Below are 24,059 nucleotides of genomic sequence, written 5' to 3' on the forward strand. Positions count from 1 at the left end.
GCTACACTAACTACTAACCGCGAAATATGGATATCCAACAATCTTAAACTATAAATCAGTCCCCGATAGAGGAAGGGCCTGAAGAATCAAGAAGTTATGGGGTAAAAGAGGAAAAAAAGTGGAAGTATGAAATGGGCGCCGTCTGTCTCTAACCTTAAGAGTACGCATTGTTTTCATGACCTGCAGGGGCCATTATATTGGGATCCACTTGGGTGTGTGTCCCACTTACCCCATCTTACCCTATGCAAAATTTCTCACTGCGCTCGCATTATATGATAAGCCTAATATTTTAAATTCAGGTTCCCAAAATCTTGCTGTATAAGGAGGGGGGTGCAAAATGATATTTTGGCACATCGAAGGGGGGGTTGGCACGTCGAAAGGGGTGGGGCAAAGATTTTTTGGCACGGCCAGAGGGGGGGGGCAAACGATTTTTGGCAGACCATTTTGAAATTCACCACCCGTGGTATGACACATACGCCCTAAGTAAGTATTGCAGCACCCTAAATTACGAACTAACGAAAGTCATTATTATTAAATAATGACTAAAGATAGATATGAAATTAAATATCATTTTCACAAGAAAAAGTAGGCCCTGTCCGAATTTATACTGCTTCAGAACAAGTTTTAAAGCTAGTTTTGTTGGTGAAATATAGTGGCGTCGCTTTTCAAAAGATTTTTAATAATAAAAAACAAACAAACAAACAAACAAAAAAACCAAAAAACAACTATACAGGTAACCAAAATTAATTCTCAAATGAAAATTTAGTCCTTAATTATTAAATACCAGAGATGACGTAAAAAGTGAAAAATATTGTCACGCGGGGAGAAAACCGGGGAAAACGCCGCGTAAAATGTTGATTTTTACGTGCTTTGTAATGGAGAAGTTATTTGGTGGTATGCACCTGAACATGCTGAAGAAACGCGATACATGCTTGCCTCCAGCCAGCCTCCATGTTTTTCGCTTTATAAATACTAATAATGTAACCTAGATCCGGACTAGACTGCCAATAGATATAGAATGATTATCTGCAAAGAATATTGATACAGTCTTGCTAACCTAGAGTTGAACTTTTATTGTATAAATAGACCTTTGAATCGAACATTTCATATCTGATCATAGTACCGTATTCTGCTATTCAAAATCCAGCCGAGTCAACATGACTCAACGTTTTACGTATATATAATAGTAATTCCGTCCGACGACAAGCATTCATGATTTGAAGCACATTATATTGGTGAGTGGCTATGTTTTATGCTTAATTTCTATAATAGTTTCGCAGTGTTGTAGGTATTTTAATACCTACAAATCACAAATTTTCTCAGCTCTTAAAAGAGCTGAGAAAATTTGTGATTTGTAAAATTGGGATGGTTTATAATCAATATATTTATCGGCCGGGATTATCGGAGATATTTATTCCACACTATAAGCTTAAAAGTGGCTGTTCAGTGTTGTTTTGAAAAGCAATCAGGTCATGACATAATTATTAGTATTAAACTCCTATATGATGTAGCGTGTGGGGGTGCATACGCGTGGGTTGTGTGATGGGGTAGCACGGCACACGTTTGACAGCGGGTCAGGTACTCGGATATCCATGCATGTAGGTGATGATATAAATTATGAGAGAGAGGCATGTCGACTCATGTGTGCGTGCGACAGGTTCGTTTTGCTGCATGCATAGTGCATACTGCATATTTTTAGAGTTTCTTAAGGGCTGGGGTATGAACGTTTGGACAGTATTTATTTTGGGATATCAGAGCACATCAGACATATCGAATTGCATTCTGAATACAAAGAATGTCATTCTGATATCAAATAATTTTGATTTTTTGAAATTCGCAATTTAATACACATTTTATGGCAAATCATTAAAAATTGATATTTTTGATATTTAACAGTACTTGAAGTAAACCTTAGAAATCTGATGATTTATACTTAAAGTGTATATGTAGGTGGGATGAAAAGCCGACGATCAATTAAAAATTTTGACCTTTCGTATTGAAGATATGGATTTTTTTCCCCAAAACATCAAAAAAAATTAGGTCTTTTTGGGGAAAAATCCATATATTCAATATGAAAGGTCAAAATTTTCAATTGACCGTCGGCTTTTCCTCCCTCTAGGTGCTAGGTACACTTTTAAGAATATAACATTAGATTTATATAATTTACTTCGAGGACTGTTATATATCAAAATTTGAAAAATATCAAATTTTAATAATTTGTCATAAAATTTGTATTATATTGTGATTTTCAAAAATGACAATTATTTGATATCAGAAAGACATGCTTCGTATTCAGAATGCAATTCGATAGGTCTGAGGTGCTCTCATGTCCCACAAAAAATACTGTCGAAACGCAATAAACGCTCATTTTAGATCCCTTAAATGGGCGTTTTAAACAATTTAAATCAATTTTTAATAATTTGCCATAAAATGTGTATTACATTGCGAATTTCACAAAATCAAAATTATTTGATATCAGAAGGACATTCTTCGTATTCAGAATGCAATTCGATATGTCTGGGACATGTAAAACATTACAAATATGCAAAAAATCATATCAACAATTTCATGAAAAAAAGAAAAAAAAAACAACAACAACAACACCAAAACAAACAAAAACAGCAACGACAAAACAAAAGATAGTCCTACGTACGAGGGTCATTCAAAAGTTCTACCTGTATCGTCGCATTTCTGTTATCTTACGCGCCATGATAGTGAAATAGGCCTATAGGCCTATATTTTTTTTCTTCAATTTTTCAAATTTCATTGCTTTGGTAAAATATTAATGCTGATTAACACGTGTTTTAGTCAGCATGAATCACTTGTTTTTGTGGAACTATTAATGGTATCAGCGTTTTCTTGGCAGATGCTGAAAACTGCTAATGTTACTACATGCAGACTCGATGTAGGGCCTATTTTGTCAATTTAGCAATTAAGAAAAAAACTCTCTCTCCTCACTTTTCCAATAAGGCGGGGATGTGAAACGAATTTTAATTTTACATAGCCTAATTTATTTATTATTTATTTATTTCATTTTTAGTATAATAGGAAGCTATAACAAAGGAATATGGTGAAGGCAAAGTTAACGTATTTCAAAGGCCGTGGAAAGGCTGAAGTCATAAGATTGGCACTTGCTGTAGCTAACATTGAGGTAAGTGGGGTGTGGCCGGCGATTGACACACTCATCACCCACTTTACCCCTGTCAAAACATAAAATGTTTTGAGAAAACGTTTAAATGTCAAGGTATATAATCATGTGACGTGTCATGTCAGAAGCAGACACTTTTGGGCAGGTTGTCAATTTTAAGGTTTTTACATATCTTAAATAAAGAGATATCTTGCTCCACAACGCCGTTTTCTCCAATGAAATCGGACATTCCTAAAGCGAAGATATTGAGTTCGTAAGTTATGGTAATATAAAATTGGAAATTGAGGTATCGGCCTTTAAAAATATTATTGACAATGTTGAGAATAGGAATTAATTTGAAAAAATCTCCCAAATGCAAGATGCCAATTATATTCCGGTCTTAAACTATCAGACAATATTTTTAACAATAATAACTTTTGATATGACACGTCACATAATAAAGGGAAAAGGGTATAAAACATATTTATAAACTAAAACACATTTTTGCAAAACGTTATGTAAGTTTTGACAAAATTTAGCAAAAAAAATTTAACAGCATTTTTGAAATGTCGTTCTAGTTTTTTTTCTAGAAACGTTGAAGCCTTTATATACCCCGACATTTAAATGCTAATGCTATTTTAAAAAACATTGTGACCAAAAGCAAAGCGCATATTTATACGTTTATATATAATGTTCTATACCCTGGATTCGGTGTGGGTCGCTCTACTTGACATACTCATAACTATTAATATTTTTATTTTCATTTTATCCAAACTCAGCTTGAGCAAGAATTCGTTTATGAACTAGAAGACCTAGAGAAACTACGCCAAGGTAAGATAACACAATTATTCATATGAGCATTTTCAAGCAAACAGGGAATGACCCAATTTTCTTTGGAATTATCAGAGGCAGGAACTCTCTATTGTGCGTGATATTTACCGTAAAGCAAAGGAGTCCATGTGCGCCATTAGGCGAAACTTTACGGTATGAGTTCATTAGCTTACTAAGAATTTATATTTCTAAGTTAGAAAATCAAAATCACAGTCATGATAGCTATCTCCATAGCAATAACGATACCTGATAAATTTGTTATGATTTGTGCAGAATGGCGAATATCAATTTACTATAAATCGTGCCTATCAAACAGGCCATATTGCAAAGGAAAGGTTATTCGCCGAGCGAGAGTAGCGATTCTTTTCGGCAATATGCCGTGATCAAATGTGACGTGTCATGTCAAAAGGAGACACTTTTGGGCAGGATCGTAAATGGAGAAATAGCCCGGGTGTGGTTTTTTCACAATTTGGGTTTGTTGCGAATTTGTGATGTTATTAATGTTGCAAATATCGTCTGATAGTTTCAGACCGGAATGTAACTGGCATCTTGTATTTTTTGAGACATTTTTCAAGGTAATTCCTACTCTCAACATTGTCAATAATATTTTTAAAGGCCGATATCTCAATTTCCTATTTTATAATACCATAACTTACGACCTCAATATCTTCGCTTAGGAATGTCCGATTTCATTGGGGGAAACGGCATTGTGGAGCAAAATATCTCTATATTTAAGATATGTAAAAACCTCAAAATTGATAACCAGCCCAAAAGTGTCTTCTTTTGACATGACACGTCACAAATATGTATGTGCTTTATTTTATAATTTTATAGGCATTACGTTAAATAAATGAAATTGTGTATTTGTTGTTGTTGTACTCGAACAGATGGTAAACTTAAATTCCAGCAAATGCCACTGTTAGAGATCAACGGATTGAAACTAGTACAGTCCATGGCAGTTGTGAGATATATCGCAGACAATTATGACTTGATGGGAAAGACGCCAGAAGAAAATGCAATGTAAGAATGGTTTCAACTTTAGTTTTTAATGTTTTTTTTATTTGATTTGTTCGGATTTTGACAACCCTGGATAACCCACGAAAGCATCTATTGAAGCTTATTTCCATTGGGGTCCATTTGAATACCGGGACGGGTTAGGAACAGTCAGGGGTTAACACCCTACTCTTTCGAAACTGGCTGCGAGATACATGTACAGGTATGGCTCTCTGCACACGGGACCGACGGCTTAACGTCCCCTCCGAATGACGGAGTACTTTTATGATATGATTCATTTACCCAACTATAAATGAACCATGGGGAGAGCGGAAGTCTGAATTTATTCTACAGAGGTTGCCAACTAATTTCAGACTTTTTTTCCAAGTCAATATATCCCAGCAAATCGCCATTCGCCGGGAATTAAATCCGGGACCTCGTGTACGAAAGGCAAGTACCCTAACCATTGCGCCACACTCTCTCAAGAGTATTTTATTAAAATGTTGGATGATTAATCTACATGATAATGGTTTCAATTATTTATTATTTTACTTTATTACACTCCAAAAGACAAGGATAACATTACAAAGTATCTGGCCAGATATATACCGGATATTAAACGCATGAACTTCGTGCCCAATAATGTCCTATAAAACCAGATCAAAATGGTACCCACGTGGAATTTGTTTAAATTTGGGCTATTCCATTTAATATCCACACTACCCCTGTGGAGTTTTAGTTAAAGTCTTCCACAGAGGGAGTATAGGAGTTTTAATTAGAATAGACAAATTGGGTAACTTCCATTTTAAATACTCACTCCAATTATGGAAGATATAGGTAAAGCCATAATACAGAGGGAGTCAAAATGGTCACATAGATATTTCCTAAATCTTCCACAGGGGTAGTGTGGATTTCAACGGGAATAGCCCAGTTTGCCCCTTATAACCGTTACATGTACGTCACTGTTTGCTCTTATCGTTACCAGGCTGCATAATCTCTTCCTTTAATATGTTTTTCGTGTTTTTTTTTGTGTGTGTGCAGGATTGACATGCTATCTGATGGTGCCAGAGACATGTACGACTCTGGCTTTCATTTTGCCACATTTACATCAGACTATGAGAAGACGAAAGCCGGAGCATTAGACAAGTCAAGAACAAGATATCTGCCCGTATTTGAAAAGGTAAACATAAAACGCCTATTTGAAAGAGGGATATAAACACAGATTTTATTACCTTTTACCACGCAGTGTAACAAAATCTGTGTTTTATATTAAAAAAAATCTCAACCATTTATTGGTATTGATTGAACACTATAAAGCTGTCTGTCTTGTATTTTGTTCTCATCCATCTCGTATTTTGTTCTTTTTATTTAGTATGGTTTTAACGATGGAAATAAAATATCTATGAAGTATGATACATCTACTTCTTAAAAGAAAAACATTATGTACCTTTACAAACCGGAGCAGAAAATGTTCATGATGATGATGATTATTGTTATGATTGTAATGATGATGATGACGATAATGATGATGATGATGACGACGATGATGATGGCGATGACGACGACGATGATGATGATGATGATGATGTTGATAACGATGACGACGACGATGATTATGATAATGATGATGACGACGATGATGATGTTGACGATGGTGATGACGACGACGATGATGATGATGATGATGTTAAAGACGAAAATGAAGAACAAGATGTTGTTGACGATGATGATGTTGATGATGACGACGATGATGATGTTGACGACGACGATGATAATGATGATGATGATGACGATAAGTTTTCAGGAACTTTCTCAACTTTTTAAGAAATCTATGTAACTCGTGGAATCGCGTGCCAAATAATTGGGTGTGAGCAAGTGGGGGTGTGTCGGTGTAGTTTGGTGTATGGGTGTGTGTCAGGGGTGGAGGTGGGGGGGGTGTTGGGATGTGTCAGGGGTGGGTGGGTGGGTGTGTGAGGATAAAAATAACGAAGTTGAGGTGATAATCTTAATTTTATTTAAATCTATTTTTTCAACATAGACTTTACAAGATACTGGTAGTGGTTATCTTGTGGGTGACAAAGTCAGCATGGCAGACGTAGTATTCCTGGATGTGTTGTTATGGGTACAAGAATGGGATGAGAATCTCCTTAATGAATTTCCAGCGGTCAAGGTAATTACTGTAAGAGACCGTTCACAAACACTTGTTGGGGGGGGGGGGGATGCAAAAAAAATCATCGCGAAAAATTTGGCCCCCTTTACTAAGGCTGGCATTTTCGGTCGGGTAAACGGGTACCTGCCCGAGATTACATTACCGGTAGGAAATACCTCCCGGGTACCCAGAAATTCAAAAAAAAAAAATTACCCGAAAATGCCAGGCCTACCCTTTACAGATCACCACAATTTCAGCCCCCCCTGTTTTTGACATGAAAATTATGGGTCAACCCTGTAGAAAAGCATATAAACTCATTTTTCATAGGAAAATTTGAGGTCATTTTAGCCCCTTAGGAGGGTCAACACTTTTAAGGTCCTCCTTTTTTGTGAACGGTCCGAAAAAGGTTTATTCTTAAAAAGAAGTTCAAGAATTAAAGACAAAACGATCAAAAAACCCAAGGTAGATGCAAATTTAAAAGTTTGCTCCATTGCATGCCCTACTGATTGGTACACAACGCGTGCACTCTCGAACAAGAAAAAAATACTAGCGTCGTGCTTCCATTATTAGCACATTAAAACTAGCGTCACGCTTTCATTGATTAGAACACAAAAGTGCAACTTTTGATTTCGTTTCTTCCTTATGTTTTAGATTACCGTTTCTTTAATTCTCAACCAATTTCAACAAAATAATGAGGTCTTAAATCAGAGCTAAAGAGTACATGTATTAGCTGTTTGTTTAAATTTTGACATGTTTGTCTTTTTAAAATTTTATATACAGGTTTGAGCACAACTGGTACCCTAATATTTTGGCTTACTGTATATAAAGACTGCACAAAAAGTAACACAGCTGTTAAAATACTGTTATAAATACGTATTATTGTTTTCACAATATTTCAACAAGGATGATTTATTTACGCACATTTTCATATCACATTCATCCAATTTCGTTCAATATTAACAACACAGCACGTATTTCAGAGCAGTCGGGGGGGGCAATTTTAGAAAAATATATAAAAAACGCAGGGGGTGTCTGAGGGTGGATGTGCCCCCACCGAAGTTAGAAACTTTAGGAAAATGAACACCCAATTGAAGCCATTTAGTGGACCGTTTTGTCACTATTATTGTGTGAAATTTTAGTTTGAAAAAGCCTACAATTTGCGAAAAAAACGGCCCAGTTAAAGCCATTCGTTATTGTATTAAATATTGCTTTATATGTACCCATAAAGTTTCGTCTTTCAGAAGTGAGAAACTTTTGCAAAATGAAGACCTAATTGAAGTCATTTGGTGGACCACTTTGTCACTATTATTGTGTAAAATTTTAGTTTGAAAAAGCCGAAATTTTTTTGTTTTGAAATGACAGGCCAATTGAAGCCACTTTTTACACTGTTATTGTATAAATTATTGGTAAAAACATTAAGTGCTGGGCGTGAAATACGCAGGGGGTGTATATGCGGAAAGGTCCAATTGAAGCCGTTTGGTGCATCATTTATACATTATATATCATTGCTTTTTAAAACAAAAAAGGCCCGAACTCAATTTGCAAAATTTTAAATGTTACACTGACACTTTATAGGCCTAAGATTCCCACTAGATCTCACAGAGCTCTTATGATGCTATGCGCTCAACAGTGTATAGTATAATCACAGACTCGTAAAGGCTAGACTCGATGTGCTTGGAAATCTGGGAAATGTCTGTGTACTTAGGTGTATCGAGGTGGAAACTGTGCGTAGATGCATTTATAAGAGAATCGTTTTTATAGCCAAACCTTTTCTAGGTTACTCACTATGCCTAAATTATTATCCTCTCCCGTTCTTCTTTATCTCCATTTCCAGGCATTCTTATCGAAGATGACTTCTTTACCGTCTGTAAAAGCTCACCTAGAAGGTCCCAATCGATTCCCGCAACCAACTGATGAATACGAAGCCACTGTACGAAAAATTCTTAAATTTTGAGACTAATACAACCAAGCTCACTATATTAGAGACTGTGTCACAAAATTCGGATTCTTTAAGAATTGTCTTTTGTTACCGTTGGCAACAATATCATGGAAGAGCACACTTATGCTCATGGAAACCTGATACTCCAGTTCGAACGTAGAATAATCTAGCTATAGACGGGCAATTCCAAGCATCATTCCGCAACACTGAAGTTTTTATAGGCAAATTACTGGAAATAACGGTCGTTTGGAAAAGTTTCTCCTGCCTTAATCATTCTTTGACCAAAAATAATTCTCATTATGCTATTTACCTACATGTTTGATTCCTGCATTAAAAGGAAATTCATAATGCAAACTTCGCTTTGCGGAATGATGCGCTGGAATTGCCCAGATTTAGTATGCACCAGTTTGAACTGAAATATAATAAAAATTATTCTGATACGGATCGATGAATCCTGGATCAAAGAAAGGTTTATATTTCGTATGGATCTATATGAATTTGATTTTGAACCGGGCTTAAAGCATCTGTGCAATCTCAGACATGCTTTTAGTAAGAGTGCCGTAACTCATTAATTATTCACGCAAGATATATGAAAGTTACATATCTTTTAAAAGGCAGTTTATCAAGGAACCTTCAATAAAGATATACATTTTTTAGTAAAAACAACTATGGAGGAAATCATAAAAAAGTACATTTTTGACAAACTTTGTTTTGGTATATCGTAACGCCTGACAAATAATACTATTTTCAAAATTGTTTGTCTTAATCTCATTTCCAGGAGAGTTTTTATTTATTTACTCTTCCTATACCTTTGTACAGGAGCCAACCGTTGTTAATCCATGATGAATCCACCCTTTTACTGTAGCGTATACGCGAACGCGAGCGAGACTACGCGTTACGCGAGAGCGAGTAAAATTCGTCATGCCTGGAACCGTTGTGCGTATGCAAGCTTACAATTATTTGAATTCAGTATTTTTCAGGTAGCGGCTAAACATTGTCGTTTTATTCTGTAGTTTTATTGCTGCTATCAACAGAGAAATCATCGAAGTTTTTGTAAGGCAATGATTGACTGACATTCCTCGTAAAATAATCGTGAATTATACGATCTTTAGCTTCTTTTCGTTGTTGAAAGGGATTCAATCATGTTTCACCGTTGTTCATCACCGATTAACAACTCGCGTCTGGCGCGTCTGCGTGGTTTACTTCGCTCGGGCAGCTTTAAACCACGCAGACGACGCGGACGCATCGTTGTTAATCGGTGATGAACAACGATGAAACATGATTGAATCCATAAATAAATAAATAAATAAATAAATAATAAATAAATAAATAAATAAATAAATAAATAAATAATATTAATTATTTATTTATTTATTTATTTATTTATTTATTTATTTATTTATTTATTTATTTATTTATTTATTTATTTATTTATTTAATTATTATTATTATTATTTTTTTATTTTTATATTCGCCTTATTTTGTGAGAGATATTGACCATAATAGGCAACAAAATGAACTTTTAAAAATAGGAATAGACCAAAAAATAAAATAATTAAAAAAAAACCCGTTTCTGGAGCCGATATTGCTTACATATAGACTCACCAAACACACAACATTTTACAGAAAAGGTCGGATTAAACGTTTTAAAACGTGATGCGAAACATTCTAACAGAATGTTATTTATTTTAATGTTGCCAAAATATGTTGCAGTAATGTTTGCCCAAAATATTTTACATGAACGTTTTAGAAATGTACTCATGATTTTTATGAGATATAAATGCTATTAAAACATTTTGAAAAAAAGTTCTAAGATCATTTTTGTGTTTGCTATTGTAACCGGATTGAGTTTGGGGTCGACAATCAATCGCAAATTTTCGTCGCATTCCTAGCGGAAGGAATTTACTTATATTTTTTGACTGATATTGGCCTTATTTTTTGAGATATTGACCATAATAGGCAACAAAATGAACTTGTTAAAATTCACACATGTCAATCTGCACAAAATGATGGATAAAATTGGAAATAGAGCAAAAATTAAACAATGAAAAAAAAACCCCTGTTTCTTGAGCCGATATTGCTCACCTAAAGACTCAGCAAACACACAACGTTTTACAGAAAAGGTCGGATTAAACGTTTTAATGACATTCAAAACACAAAAACGTGATGCGAAACATTCAAACAGAATGTTATTTATTTAACTGTTGCCAAAATATATTGCAGTAATGTTTGCCCAAAATATTTTACATCACCCGACACACATGCTATTAAAACATTTTTAATTAAAGTTCTAAGAACATTTTTGTGTTTTCCTAGCGGAAGGCATCAAAACTGCATGTTTACAATAAATACACGAAGTCACATAGGTATGAAAATCATTATACTAAGTTCCCTGGGTTAATAGGATGAACACATTTTAATCTAACCAACTGAGCTAAAGAGGCACGTTGGAGAAGAGCGGAAGATATAAATCTATAGGTATCAGGTTCGAATGATGTTCGTCGCATTCCTAGCGGAAGGCCTCAGAACTGCATATTTATAACACATACACGAAATCACATAAGGGAATGTTCAGAAATACTTTGGTGGGGGGGCTGGTAAAAAGGGGGGGCCAAAAAAGTTTTGGACCTTAAAAGAGGGGGACCAAAAAGTTTTAGGTGGTAGGAAAGGGGGGGGCCAAAAAAGTTTTCCTCTTCAAAACCCAAAATTTTCACGCGCTTCGCGCGCATTGAGACCCTCTATATCACTTTTAACATGGGCAAGTTTTGGTTTTCAGTGCTTTTGGTTGAAAAAATGATGGCACTTAGTGTACATATATCTATTAATTAATATAACATTAAAGATGATCAGCAACATGCAACATCTGGGTTGGTCTAAGAAATACTGGCACTTCTTATCATAGAATTTTATATCTCTTCATAGTTGGCTACAAATAATTATGTTTATTATTGCAAATAATGCAAAAAAATTGGATTTCTTTGCACGTAAACTGCACACTTCAGTTTAGGCCTACTATTTCTCATAGCAAAATTATTTTGTACACATAGGCCCATGGGTAGATTTACCATAGGGCAGAGTGGGCACAGGCCCAGGTACCACGGTCTTTGGGGCCAAAACTGACGGGTGTACATTTGCGTGACCAAATTAATCTCATATTTGACCATTTTAGTTTTTTGCATAAATTAGTTTCAATTTTAACAATATTTGACCATTCAAGTTTCAAATGGCCAACATTTTGTGATTTGTACTATCATAATAGCCACGGATCCAAATTATGCTAATGTGCCTATGAACCGCCAAATAAATTCTCTATTTCATTGCAAAATCAGATAAACACCCTGATTGGGACAAATCTAAATTAAGTATAAAATGAAAGTTTCCTTGTGTTTGTATTTCGTGCACAATTTTCACCGGGAATGTTTCAAACATTTGCCTCCATCAATGACATGTGACCCAGATACCACACCACTGGAAACAACACTATTAAGTATGTTTGTTATACGATAATGGGGGGGGGTCAGAAAAGTTTTGTCTGTCAAAAGAGGGGGGGTCAAAAAAGTTTAGTGGTCCATCGAGGGGGGTCAAAAAGTTTTCGAGCGAAAAATTTGAGGAAGACCAGCCCCCCCTACCAAAATATTAATGAACATTCCCTAAGTATGAAAATTATTATACTTAGTGCTCTTGGGCTACACAAAAATGCCTGCCAGCAATTTAACCGGAGTAGCTTACAGCGGGTAAAGCTCATTGAACTTTACACAGGGTCGAATTACAAAGTTGCTCAAATTGTGTTAAAAACCATTGCAATGTATTTCGAAAAGGTCAAAGGTCACGTTTGCGGCTCTATGGGGGTCAAAAACATCAAAAAGCTGCGATTTTGCCAAGAGGTGTCAAATTGTTCGTTTTGATAAAACAATTCAAAGAAGGATAGGATTGCACCATCTAGGATGTTTCGTTACCTACGTAACAAAGCAAAATATATCAAGTACCATTCAGTGAATCAGGATATACATCAGTCATTGCGTGCTACAGAGCTTCAACAATCAACAAGAAGAAGGGTAGGTAACATAATAAAGCGCATGTATTCATAAAGGGTGTCCCATAATGATTTATACCGTGTTTAAACAAAGTATCAAAATATATAATAGTCAACAGTGTATCTAATTTTAACAGTGGCACACATGTCTCCTACTTATTCTGTGACTTTCATTGGAAATAGCTTGATTCGTTTTGGCGTGACGTTGCTATTACTGAAAATGGACGAAAACTGCAAATGCTTCATAACACATGGATCCTTTATTCAGATTCAGATTCAGATTAAATTTATTTCAAATTCGTGGCCCGTAGGCCAAATTACATGAAATATTACATTTGCAATGTTTACATGAAAAGACATAAAAAACCATATAAAATATACATGAAAACACCATAAAATTACTCAAAGAAATTAATTGCACTTGTTGAGGCAAAATCTCACAGTCACACAGCTCACACACTCCTACATCTTCTCCACACCTCCACACACACCCTACATACACCCCCCCTTATATACACTCACACCCGAACTATCAGCCCTCCATATACACACCCCACACATACCACAGATGCACTAAAGAATTTAATTTAATAAAACAGTAATTAATAAATAACATAACAAAATATTGCACATAAATATTTGGACCAGCCAAATTGTAAGGGACAAATTCAATACATCAAGATAAAAATGCTGTCATAAAATCACAGTTAAACACACCAGCTGAATATGAACATGATGAGATGCACTAATTAAGTAGATGAGTGAGATAGGGTATTGAGCTGTTCCCATATCTTTTTGTTTTGGTTCTGGGGACATGATACTTATTGCACTGTCTAAGGGTCATATTCATGATCAAGGGAATCTGTGTAGGATGAGTAATAAGCACCAAGGATAATGCGGCAAGCCCTCTTTTGGATGCGCTCTAATTGATGTGCCTGGTCGTTGGTAATACTACCATGCCAGACAGGGGCTGCATATTCGCATGTTGGGCGAACATAACCAATATAAACAGAGACTAGGTCACCAGTTGGAACACCAAAGCGTTTGAGACGTGAGAGCATGTACAACCTTCGACTGCTTTTTGATACCATATTGTTAACCTGACACTGCCAGCCAAGATTGGACTGGACAGTCAGGCCCAGGAGCTTAGTCTCAGACACCACCTGAAGCTCAATCCCAGCAATGCGAAGACTAGGAGGGCGGAGGTTCCTCATGAAACAAACCTGCATCACCCTGCACTTACTCGGATTGAGCTTGAGATGATTGTCTTTTGCCCAAGCATCCAAGTCCTGAACATCAGGTCCAATCTGGCTGACTTGTTTAGCAGAACGAACCTCTCCAAGGGTGAGATCATCGACATACTTAAAGCTTTTAGTCAGAGACTCCTCAGAAGCATTGTTGATTACACCAAGAAATGTGATGGGGCCCAGCTTAGTGCCTTGTGGGACACCACATGAGAGAGTTTCCCATTCTGACAGGGCAGAGTGGTACTGCACCCGTTGACGACGAGCTGTGAGGAAGTTTATAATCCACGGCAGTAACTCGCTTCTGACACCAAGCTCGTAGAGTCTCTGTATAGCTAAAGTATGGTCGATGCAATCAAATGCCTTGGGGAAGTCCGTCACAACTAGGGTTCCTACAGTTCCTCCTTTGTCTGTACCTTTGAAAAAAACATCAAGAATTTCAATTAGACAATGAGAAGTAGACGACCCTTTGATACTACCATATTGGTTGCGGTCAATTGCACTAGAAATATCATCAAGCACCCAATTTGCAACAAACCCCTCACATACTTTTGCCAAAAGGGAAGTCAATGAGATTGGCCTTAGTTTTGAGATTGTAGCAGGGGTTTCCTTTGGAATTGGGGCAATTGTTGCATCTTTCCAAACTTGGGGGACCATTCCATCTTTTAAAGATGAGTTGAATATATCTGTTACTGGGATGCTAAACTCACAGGCAAACTCTCTAATCAACCTCCCAGGAAGACTGTCAGGTCCTGCTGCTTTTTTAACATTCAGTTTTTTCAGAGCATTGTACATATCCCATACCTGGATCTGAGGTGGCAATCTTGCAGGTAGGAAGGAAGGCAGGCAGCTCCTGTGGGTTGATTGGAGGTCTACTTTGTGAGACTGAGGCAAAGTTATCATTTATAGCCCTTGCGATTGCTTTTTCATCATTTTGCTGGACACCAGGGACTGAGATAATTGGCCTTTTCTGGCATTTGTTGGTTATTAGTTGGATTCCCTTATGCCAGTCTGATGGATCACTTGACTTGAGGTTCTGAATGCGATCTTTGTAGTAAAATTTCTTCGCTTGATCGATGGCACGACTAACCTTATTGCGGAGAAAGCGCCAGAGAAACATTTTCTTCTCAGCAAAAACTACCTGACGTTTCCTGATTAGGTTCTTAATCTCTGGAGTGATCCAAGGTTTATCCTCGGAATGTAGTTTGATAACCTCAGAGGGGAAGTGAAGATCAATTGCTTCCTGGACAGTAGCATAAAATGCATTCGATTTATCACCATCGTCCAGTCGTACTGTGCAATACATTGGAGAAATCCTACATTCTTTTATAGGAAATACACCAAATTTGGCACAGATGTAGAGCTTACAATGCTAAATAATTCTTGATATGGGATTAGGTAAACATTTCAATATGACATCAGATATCCAGGTTGAAAAACATACTTTTTATGTGATTTTTACCACAATTTCTACCCCAAAATGTCATTATTACAGATGATATAACTTCCTCAAGGATCCTCCGCAGTAAAATTTACGTAGCTGTGGGTTTTCCCATATACTGTGGACATAAATGCATGCTGTGACACTAAGGACGAACCTTCTCTATACTTTTATGAAAAATCCATCTCTGCCGGCATTTCAAATGATGAAACTCGCACACCTCAATAATTGTCTTCAAAACTGCCGCCAAAGAAAGAATAGTTTAAGGTCACTCAATCGTAGCAAATCCTTTATTCCATACAATGATTGATTCGTAACATCATAGATAAACGATAGATATCTACTATTTAGTAGAAGTAAGAACATGACACAGCAATGTACTGCAGATCATTAATTTGTGCTGAACGGTTAGTAATTTTACAGATTTTCAAAATAGGTTGCTTTGTCAAAACTTGGAATTCACCATTTTTCTGCAATCCTTTCTATCTTCTACTAGAAACGTCCAATTTTTAAAATCTAAAAAATCTGAGAAAGCTAAATATATGTAGAACTAAAAATGCAAAACAATATGATCAATAGAAATGCCATTCATAGCTAAAAAGTTCCATCTTTCTCGGTATAAATCATTCTGGGACACCCTGTATTTATGTATCAGATCAATTTCAAACATTTTGTTCCTTTTCATTAAAGATTCACATATTGTTAACTTAATCAAACAATATGTTTTGTTATGCATTCTTAAGTGGATTTGGGCATACGGTGTTTTTGGCCTTGAGTCGTTATCGACTCGCAACAACAAATTCATAGTACATAAACGAAGGGGGATACCCGGGTGAAAATGTACCTCTCTACGTATAGTTCCGTATAGAACATACTGCAATAAACCAACCGAAACGGCAATCTATTTGCCCGGGGGGACACTCCAACTTTGAAGGTGACGCATATGTAGGGCTGTTAAGACCCCCTTTTTCAGCATCGCTGTCACCCAAATACCCCATATTTTTCATTCGAACACATGCTCTGTCACCCGAAGACCCCATATTTGTCATTCGAACACAAGCTCTGTCACCCGAAGACCCCCTATTTGTCCACTTAATCTGTCACCCAAAGACCCTTACAAGTTCAAGTTGAACAGCAACTTTCATTTATCGCTGATTTTGTTACTTATTTTGAAAAAACAAAGAAATTTGAAGCCATTTAGAACTAGAAATTCGATTTTCGAGGTTTCTGTGGCGCTGTTTCGGTTCTCACCCAAAGATTCCATTAAAAAAGTCATGTTCTCACCCAATGACCCCATATTTTTTACATTTTGCTCTCACCGAATGCCAAAAATCATGCTCTCACCCAATGACCCCATATTTTTTACATTTTGCTCTCACCGACTGCAAAAGTGCCAGCCCTACACCTATATCGATTTCAAATTGAAGTGGCAGCCATTTTGGTGGACAAATCTACACAAGCACGTGTTGAGACAGGTATGCAGACAACCACAACCATTCATACCGACTACCTGTTTTATTGCATTATCATGGGAAATTCCCTCTTGGAGCTCTTTTGCACGGATAATGATTTATTCACGAGGACAAGTGACGTCACAACATGGAATGAATACACAGGGAAATCCCCTGTGAAAGCAGCGATATAGCAACAATGCAGCAAATAGTACTCACCTCTCGTCACTTCACAAAAATAAAACCAAGGTAACCAACTACTAAAACACTCCAAAAGAATTCAATAGGCCTACCTGGGAAGGGGTAAAAACGTGCGAAGTTTGAGCATACGTTTTGAAAAAAAAAGCCGCAAGAAGCTCAAATAAGCTTTGGACTATTTTAACCGCATTTCGTTGTACATAAAACGCGGAGTGATTTAGAGTAGTACATTCTTGAAGGGTCCCTAGGTGCTTCACTCTATAACGCCTTAACACGGAAGTACATAGTTCTCGAATAAGGTTAATAGCTGGTGCAGGGCTTAACATAGTAAAGCAAAATTTGGTCAACACTTGAAAGTGAAATGCATCGGATTAAATTCCTCAATTTTCCATCTATACTTGCCAAGTCTTGTCGTGTAAGTCACGAATCATTTCTTGGGGATGTATTACGTCAGAGGAAGTACTTCATAGCATACAAGCCTGAAATCAATACGCCATGCGACGGAGTTGCTATAAGAAGAGCGTTCAACGTTCCGTTACCTATGAAATCTAGCTGGTTAGCTACGGTAAGGATATTAACTGCAAAATGTAATGATTGTTACAACAATGTTATGCATACTTAGTTCTTTGGTAGCTAGTTTAGTTGAGTTACAGCATTATACTGCTGATGGCGGAGAATGTCCATTATATCAGACGGTGTTTTTAAATACCGAGCTTTTTAAAAGTTTGTTTTAATCAGAAGAATCCAAGGGCGGAAATCCGTTTTTGAAAGTGTGGGGGGGGGGAGGGGGGGGCAATAATCTCCCACTGATGTCACTACCGATCCAAAATAGTTTGCTCTATCTGCGAACATTAGTTACGACGTTATGGGCAGAAATGTGTCAAAGGTCAACACGCGTTTGGCAGGGGCCAATCTAACTACCGTAAAACCCCGTCTACAAGCATATATAGTGGGTTTTTTTTTATATAAAAGCTTAATTAATTCGAAGCAAACGTTAATATGCCAATACAATTGATCGGTCTTAAAATAATACTTGTTTGTATATGCTTGGATCCGTAATTTATTTGCTCAAACTCCATAATGGCGACTGGATTAATGTAGCTTTCATCAGAAGCACACTATATGCTTGTAGACGGGGTTTCACGGTATACGGTTAAGATTGTTTAATTGGACAATGTTAACGTTTCTGCCCATTGCATCGTAACTAAACTTTGCAGATAGATCAAACTATGTATTTTTAGATTCCTTAGGTCCAAACAAATATTGTACTTTCCAACAGGATTGGGATATTTGTCGACTTGTTACCCCTGTTTGACCTTAATTTACCACTGCCCAGAACCAGAATAGTTGAATAGGGCAGTCCAAAGCTATTTTATTCAGTAAATTTAGGCAAAGTCAAAAACACTTTCAAATTTTTGTTACAACGATCTGGTCACGGAACATAGCACGGTTGCTCTACTAACATAATGTATGACGTAGTGATATTAATATTAACATATTAATGAAACCATTCTTCATAAGAGGAGTTAGTCATATCAGACCGGGCGAAATCTCTCTTCTTTCGATTCTCTCTATAATTAACGCTTCTGTTAACTGTGACTTAAAGGGCATATATTTTGCAAAAACAAGTTTAACTCCATTCGAACAGAATAATTATTACATTACAAGTTGACACTCGTTGCAATTTATTTTTATTCGGTTTTTTTTTCTGAAAAAGACAAATTGTGTTGGTAAAATGCTGGCTCGTACGTCCCTTTTCAGCGTTCGAAGCGAACTTGATTTCCAGCAGACTGATGCCGTACATTACATGAACAGTAGTCTCCTGCGCAGCTAGTTTGGTTACGCGTAACAAATTGGCTGTGTAGGACACTAAAATTAATGTTCACGAGCAGTACATACACATGAGCTCTCGGAGAACTCTTTTGATTAGAGGTTAATGACTGCGCATCAGTTGTTTTGAGGGTATTGTGAAATATGTAAACATTGTGCTTTGGAACCGAGGGATATTCCGAGGTCCAAAGCAAAATGTTTAGATTTTTCACAATGCCTGACATATAACTGATGCAAAGTTATTAACCGAATTCATAACCGTCATTTTTAACTCATGTCAAGATTTTATTCTCTGAAATTTGTTGAAATAAACAATTTTTATCAAAACTTATATTTCGCCCTTCAAAAAGTCGAACAGGCTAAAATGGACTTACCAATCACGTCATGTGCAAATATGGTAGTTGCGTGCGAGTGAAGTGTTCCGGCGCAAAAGATGCGCACACGCGGAAGTCATTGTACTGTGTAAGCATACGCGGAGGTCATTGATGGATATTCATAACCTCATTAATAAACGCGATGCGTGCGATCCAATCATATTTTAGTATTTGTGAAAACGCGAACGCAAATCGAGGTCATTAATATCTCACAATTGACCGCAAAATGCGTAATTGTTCCAATGTCGCACACAATTGACTTCTGCGTGCGCCGTATTGTGCGTCCAACGAACTGCGCGCGCGCTGGCTGCCGTATTTGGATTGCGCGCTACCATATTTGCACAGATTCTGATACGCACTTTTGTTATTGGTCGTTTTGTTTTAGCCTGATCGATTTTGGGAAAGGGAAGATGTAAGAATTGTTTATTTTACAAACTTTTGAGGACAATTTTGTGTTATTTTGTTAATTTTAAAGATCAAAGTGACGAAATGAATGAGGTTAATAACTTTGCATCGAGTTATATGTCGGGCATTGTGAAAAATCTAAACATTTTGCTTTGGACCTCGGAATATTCCTCGGTTCCAAAGGCAAAATGTTTAGATTTTTCACAATGCCCTCCAAATAACCGATGCGCAGTTATTAACCTCTAATCAATAACCTCCGCGCCGGTACACCGCGGTGTGCGTAAATCATCTAACGACCAATTTGACTGGGACGCACATATGGCGTGATACGTGATGGTTATGAATCTCCATCTGTTGCGCCGGAACACTTCACGTGCAAGCAACTACCATATTTGCACATAATCAGTTTTGATCAAGTGCGAATCTCATTGTTCAGCAAAGTCCACTGAAGACTTTCATATCCTATGCATAAAATCCTCGCAAAATTGTGCTATTGTCACCTTTCACACAATTTCTTCAGGAAAGCAGGACTGCATTGCAGTTGTCCCACTGTTTCCAATTACATTGACAGCTGTGTTGTTTTATAAACCATACTTCAGCAGGTTATTTGAAAAAACAAAACAAGCCTAGATAACAGCCTTGAAGAATATCTATTATACATGAATTATTCTTCAAGGCTATTACTTGTTATTCAAGTTTGTAAATCAGAGAAATACTGCTACTAAAAAAAAAAAAAAAAATTTTACAAAGTTGGATAAAGTTGTACATTTTAATTAATTTTGCTTCTATTGAACAGCTATCAATGCATACTAATTCAATGTGTCCCTGACTGTTCAATAGAAGCAAAGATATAGCCAAAATGTTGATAGAGATACTGCTTGACCCCTGCACAGCGACAACGCCTGTGAAATAATTACATTGTACGGTAGGGAAACAGGGGCGTAGCCAGCTTTCTTGGTCAGGGGGGGGGGGGGCAAAATAAAATTTTGGGGCACAGACGAAAAAATTGCAGTTGCATCATACAATACATAGAGACTGTATGTCTTCGAGCTTCCCGAAAAGGGCATTATTGGGATGATGTGCGCGCGTAGCGCGAAAAAAATGGCATTTTACACTAGTTTCGCCCATTATCCGATAAAAATGGGCTTTATTGTTATAATGTGCGCGCGTAGCGCGGAAAATTTTTGTATTTTACACTATTTTGGCCCTGAATTTTGCTAGAAAAGGGGCTCCTTGCCCTTTTTTCTTTTCCTTTGCCCTCCTGATTTTCTCTTTCATTTTTTTTGTCAGAGGGCACTTTTTCTTTCATTTTTTTTTGTCAGGGGGCACTCTGCCCCCTGCCCCCCTGCTGGCTACGCTACTGTAGGAAACTATACTAATACCGTATGCTATGCACGATTTGATACTCAGACGATATATCTTTACATACCGGGGTAGAAAATGATAAATATCTCCCGTAATTTTGCTTTATAAAGAAGCCAATTTGAAGGCTTGCACTTGAATATATGTGTTGAGAGAACATGAAATCAAAAACTGACAAAAATTCAGATTTTATATGGCGCAGAACAAACAAATGATCGCTGCCCTCATTCAAAAACACTCGGGTCACGGAACATAACACGGTACATGTACTAAGGTGCAGAGCATACCACTGGTGAAGGCAGTCTGAGATGACGTTCCAGGCTCCAACATCTACAGAGGTCAGTCACTAGGCTATTGTCAGTAGCCTTAGTCGGATGTCCCTCGGTCCATTATGCGTCTCAAAACTATTCAACAGGTCAGAACAAAATGGCCATGCGTGGCTGTTGAAGAACAACTGGATTCGGCCTACCATCATGGCGATTTCTGCCATGAAGATATCGAGGCGATGACACTGTGCCCTGACAGTCGTCTTAGGGCATTTAAATAAAGGCACTTAATTTAATGCCCACGTGACCAGATGGGCGCTGACATTAAAGCGTCTAGACAGGATGTCTGGAAAAGTGACCTTTGGCACTGCGGGTGGTCTTCCTGTGTATTTCAATTGGAAACGCGGGATGCGTGTCCACATTTTCTAGCAAATGTGTCATTTTTTTCGCAACTTTGTAGTATTATTGTAAGAGTTTCCGTCGATAACTTTTTTCCGTCGATCAATACTTTGAAAATTTAGTTCTTGAAAACATACTAAAAAACAGAATCCATATATAATTAAGTTGCCTTTTAAATTTTCAGCAATTTTGATGATATTTGTCTGAAAAATTCCTATCTCTTAGCATTGTAGCACATCTTCTGTTCTTGGTATGGCGGCGCCCATGGGTCATTAAATTTAGTGCCTTTTATTTAATACCCTATGGTTACTGCCTGATGACACTTTTTGACTTATGACATGTTCCTGGCATATCAATGATTCTTTTCCATGTTTAAGTCCAATTGGGCATAATCTAACATTTGACCCCATACAACCTTTGACCTCGGTTTGAAAAACAAAGACAACAATGCACGAAGGACGCAAAAGGAAGTTATGCGAAACCAGCCTCTTGTCACACTTTCACTATATCCGACGGGTACCTAACAAGCGCTACGAAATGCTTACTAGCGTTGCGTTGAGTTGCGTTCCGTTGGAGTTAGTTAGGCTACTGTTTTTTCCTCTTACTTAATAAAATAAAACGAAACAAGTTAGATTTAAAATTCTACCAAGGATCGACCGGGGTTCGAACCAGCAACCTATCGATCCATAGTCGAGGCACTACACACTATGCTACAAGTGGTTGTGCTAGAAAGCCGTCTATTTATTATACTTATTGTTATCGGAATAAAGCGCGCGCACACGGTATACTATTACTATTATATTAATAATGAATAACCCTAACCCTAACCCTAACCCTAACCCTAATCCTAATCCTAATCCTAATCCTAATCCTAATCCTAATCCTAACCCAACCCTAACCCTAACCCTAATCCTAATCCAAACCCTAACCCTAGTCCTAATGCTCTGCGCCGGGCAAAACAGGTACGCCGGGCAAAACAGGTACCTGATCGACGCTACGAAGCGAATCCCAAAAACACCTTTTGATCGCTACGAAGCGAGCTAAAATGTGACAACGGGGTGGCGAGACAAGCTCAAACTCTAAAAATCAAATGGATCCTTGATCAGACTGATCAGACGGATGGCAGTATTAAAGAAAGTGACCTTATCTTGACCCTTGGAGTGAGATGGTACTCAAGTAAAATGCATTTTCATATTATTCAGGACAACAGTTATGGAAAATTTTAAAAACATGGCTAAGTTTGATTTGGACTACTATGTCTTCACTTGATATAGTATACCCACCATATCTAATTCTTTCTGCCTAATATGAGTGCGTGGCCCCACATCTAAAATGAAACAAACGTACGGTGTACCATGGAAGAAAGAGATGAGAAGGAACCACAACGACTTCGATCGGCCAAGTTTTAATCCGCGAAAAGAAAAGCTATCAATGGTACTTACTTTCATGTATGATCCATTTACCGCGATCGATGCTTGGCGAAATCATTACTGGAAAAAAACTATAACAAACCCATCCAAGAACAAACAAACGCTACCCAGAAGTAAGATTATGGAATTTCACTGATGCTCTGAACATGTATAGTAGCTTTGTTTTGGGATCTACAGTCAAACTGTTTTCTTGATCGTGTTGTGTAGAAAATGTCCTTTAAAAAAAAAAAGGTCATTAAAATCGGCCGTTTTTTTGCTGAGTTTCATCTTTAGCAAATAAGGTAAGATTTTGGTGACTTTTTCGATGAAAAATAGATGCAAAATGTTCTTAAATAATGTACAATGTTCCGGTTGAGTCCGGTACATGAAACCTGTTTAATTTAATAGTTTATATGTGTATAATAGTAACTAGCTAACTCGTTTCAGTGCCAAAGACTGCCAACTCTGAGGAAAAAGTCATCAAAGTTCGGGAAAATTGGGCGAAATGGAAGAAAAAGATGTAGGCCATCAATGACCGATGATCACGTCACCAGAGAAAATCCTATAGAGTGCTTGCACGGAAGGTCATTAGTTCAAATCATCCTTCA

The 24,059-nt window shown here is 37.2% G+C and overlaps 2 protein-coding genes across 2 annotated transcripts in view; both read left to right on the forward strand.

Moving 5' to 3' along the window:
- The first annotated feature begins 961 nt into the window (after positions 1-961).
- LOC140145120 (glutathione S-transferase alpha-1-like) lies at positions 962-10,323 on the forward strand. The gene is made up of 7 exons (XM_072166899.1): positions 962-1,235; positions 3,041-3,151; positions 3,907-3,958; positions 4,846-4,978; positions 5,993-6,131; positions 6,990-7,121; positions 8,935-10,323. The coding sequence occupies exons 2-7, from the start codon at positions 3,068-3,070 to the stop codon at positions 9,052-9,054; spliced, it is 660 nt and encodes a 219-aa protein (XP_072023000.1). The 5' UTR covers positions 962-1,235; positions 3,041-3,067; the 3' UTR covers positions 9,055-10,323.
- Positions 10,324-17,670: 7,347 nt separating this feature from the next.
- Positions 17,671-24,059, forward strand: part of LOC140145115 (uncharacterized) — a 68,316-nt gene continuing 61,927 nt past the window's right edge. The window contains exon 1 of the mRNA XM_072166894.1: positions 17,671-17,971. Coding sequence (XP_072022995.1) covers positions 17,768-17,971 — 204 coding nt within the window. The 5' untranslated portion in view covers positions 17,671-17,767. The remainder of the gene's footprint in view (positions 17,972-24,059) is intronic.

The sequence above is a fragment of the Amphiura filiformis genome, unplaced genomic scaffold (genome assembly GCF_039555335.1).
Source record: "Amphiura filiformis unplaced genomic scaffold, Afil_fr2py scaffold_139, whole genome shotgun sequence".
Lineage (NCBI taxonomy): Eukaryota > Metazoa > Echinodermata > Ophiuroidea > Amphilepidida > Amphiuridae > Amphiura > Amphiura filiformis.

Coding starts and splice junctions, on each gene's coding strand:
- LOC140145120 (XM_072166899.1), top strand. CDS start 3,068: ATGGTGAAGGCAAAGTTAACGTATTTCAAAGGCCGTGGAAAGGCTGAA. Junction 4,979..5,992: donor ACGCCAGAAGAAAATGCAAT/GTAAGAATGGTT, acceptor GTGTGTGTGCAG/GATTGACATGCTATCTGATG. Junction 6,132..6,989: donor ATCTGCCCGTATTTGAAAAG/GTAAACATAAAA, acceptor TTTTCAACATAG/ACTTTACAAGATACTGGTAG.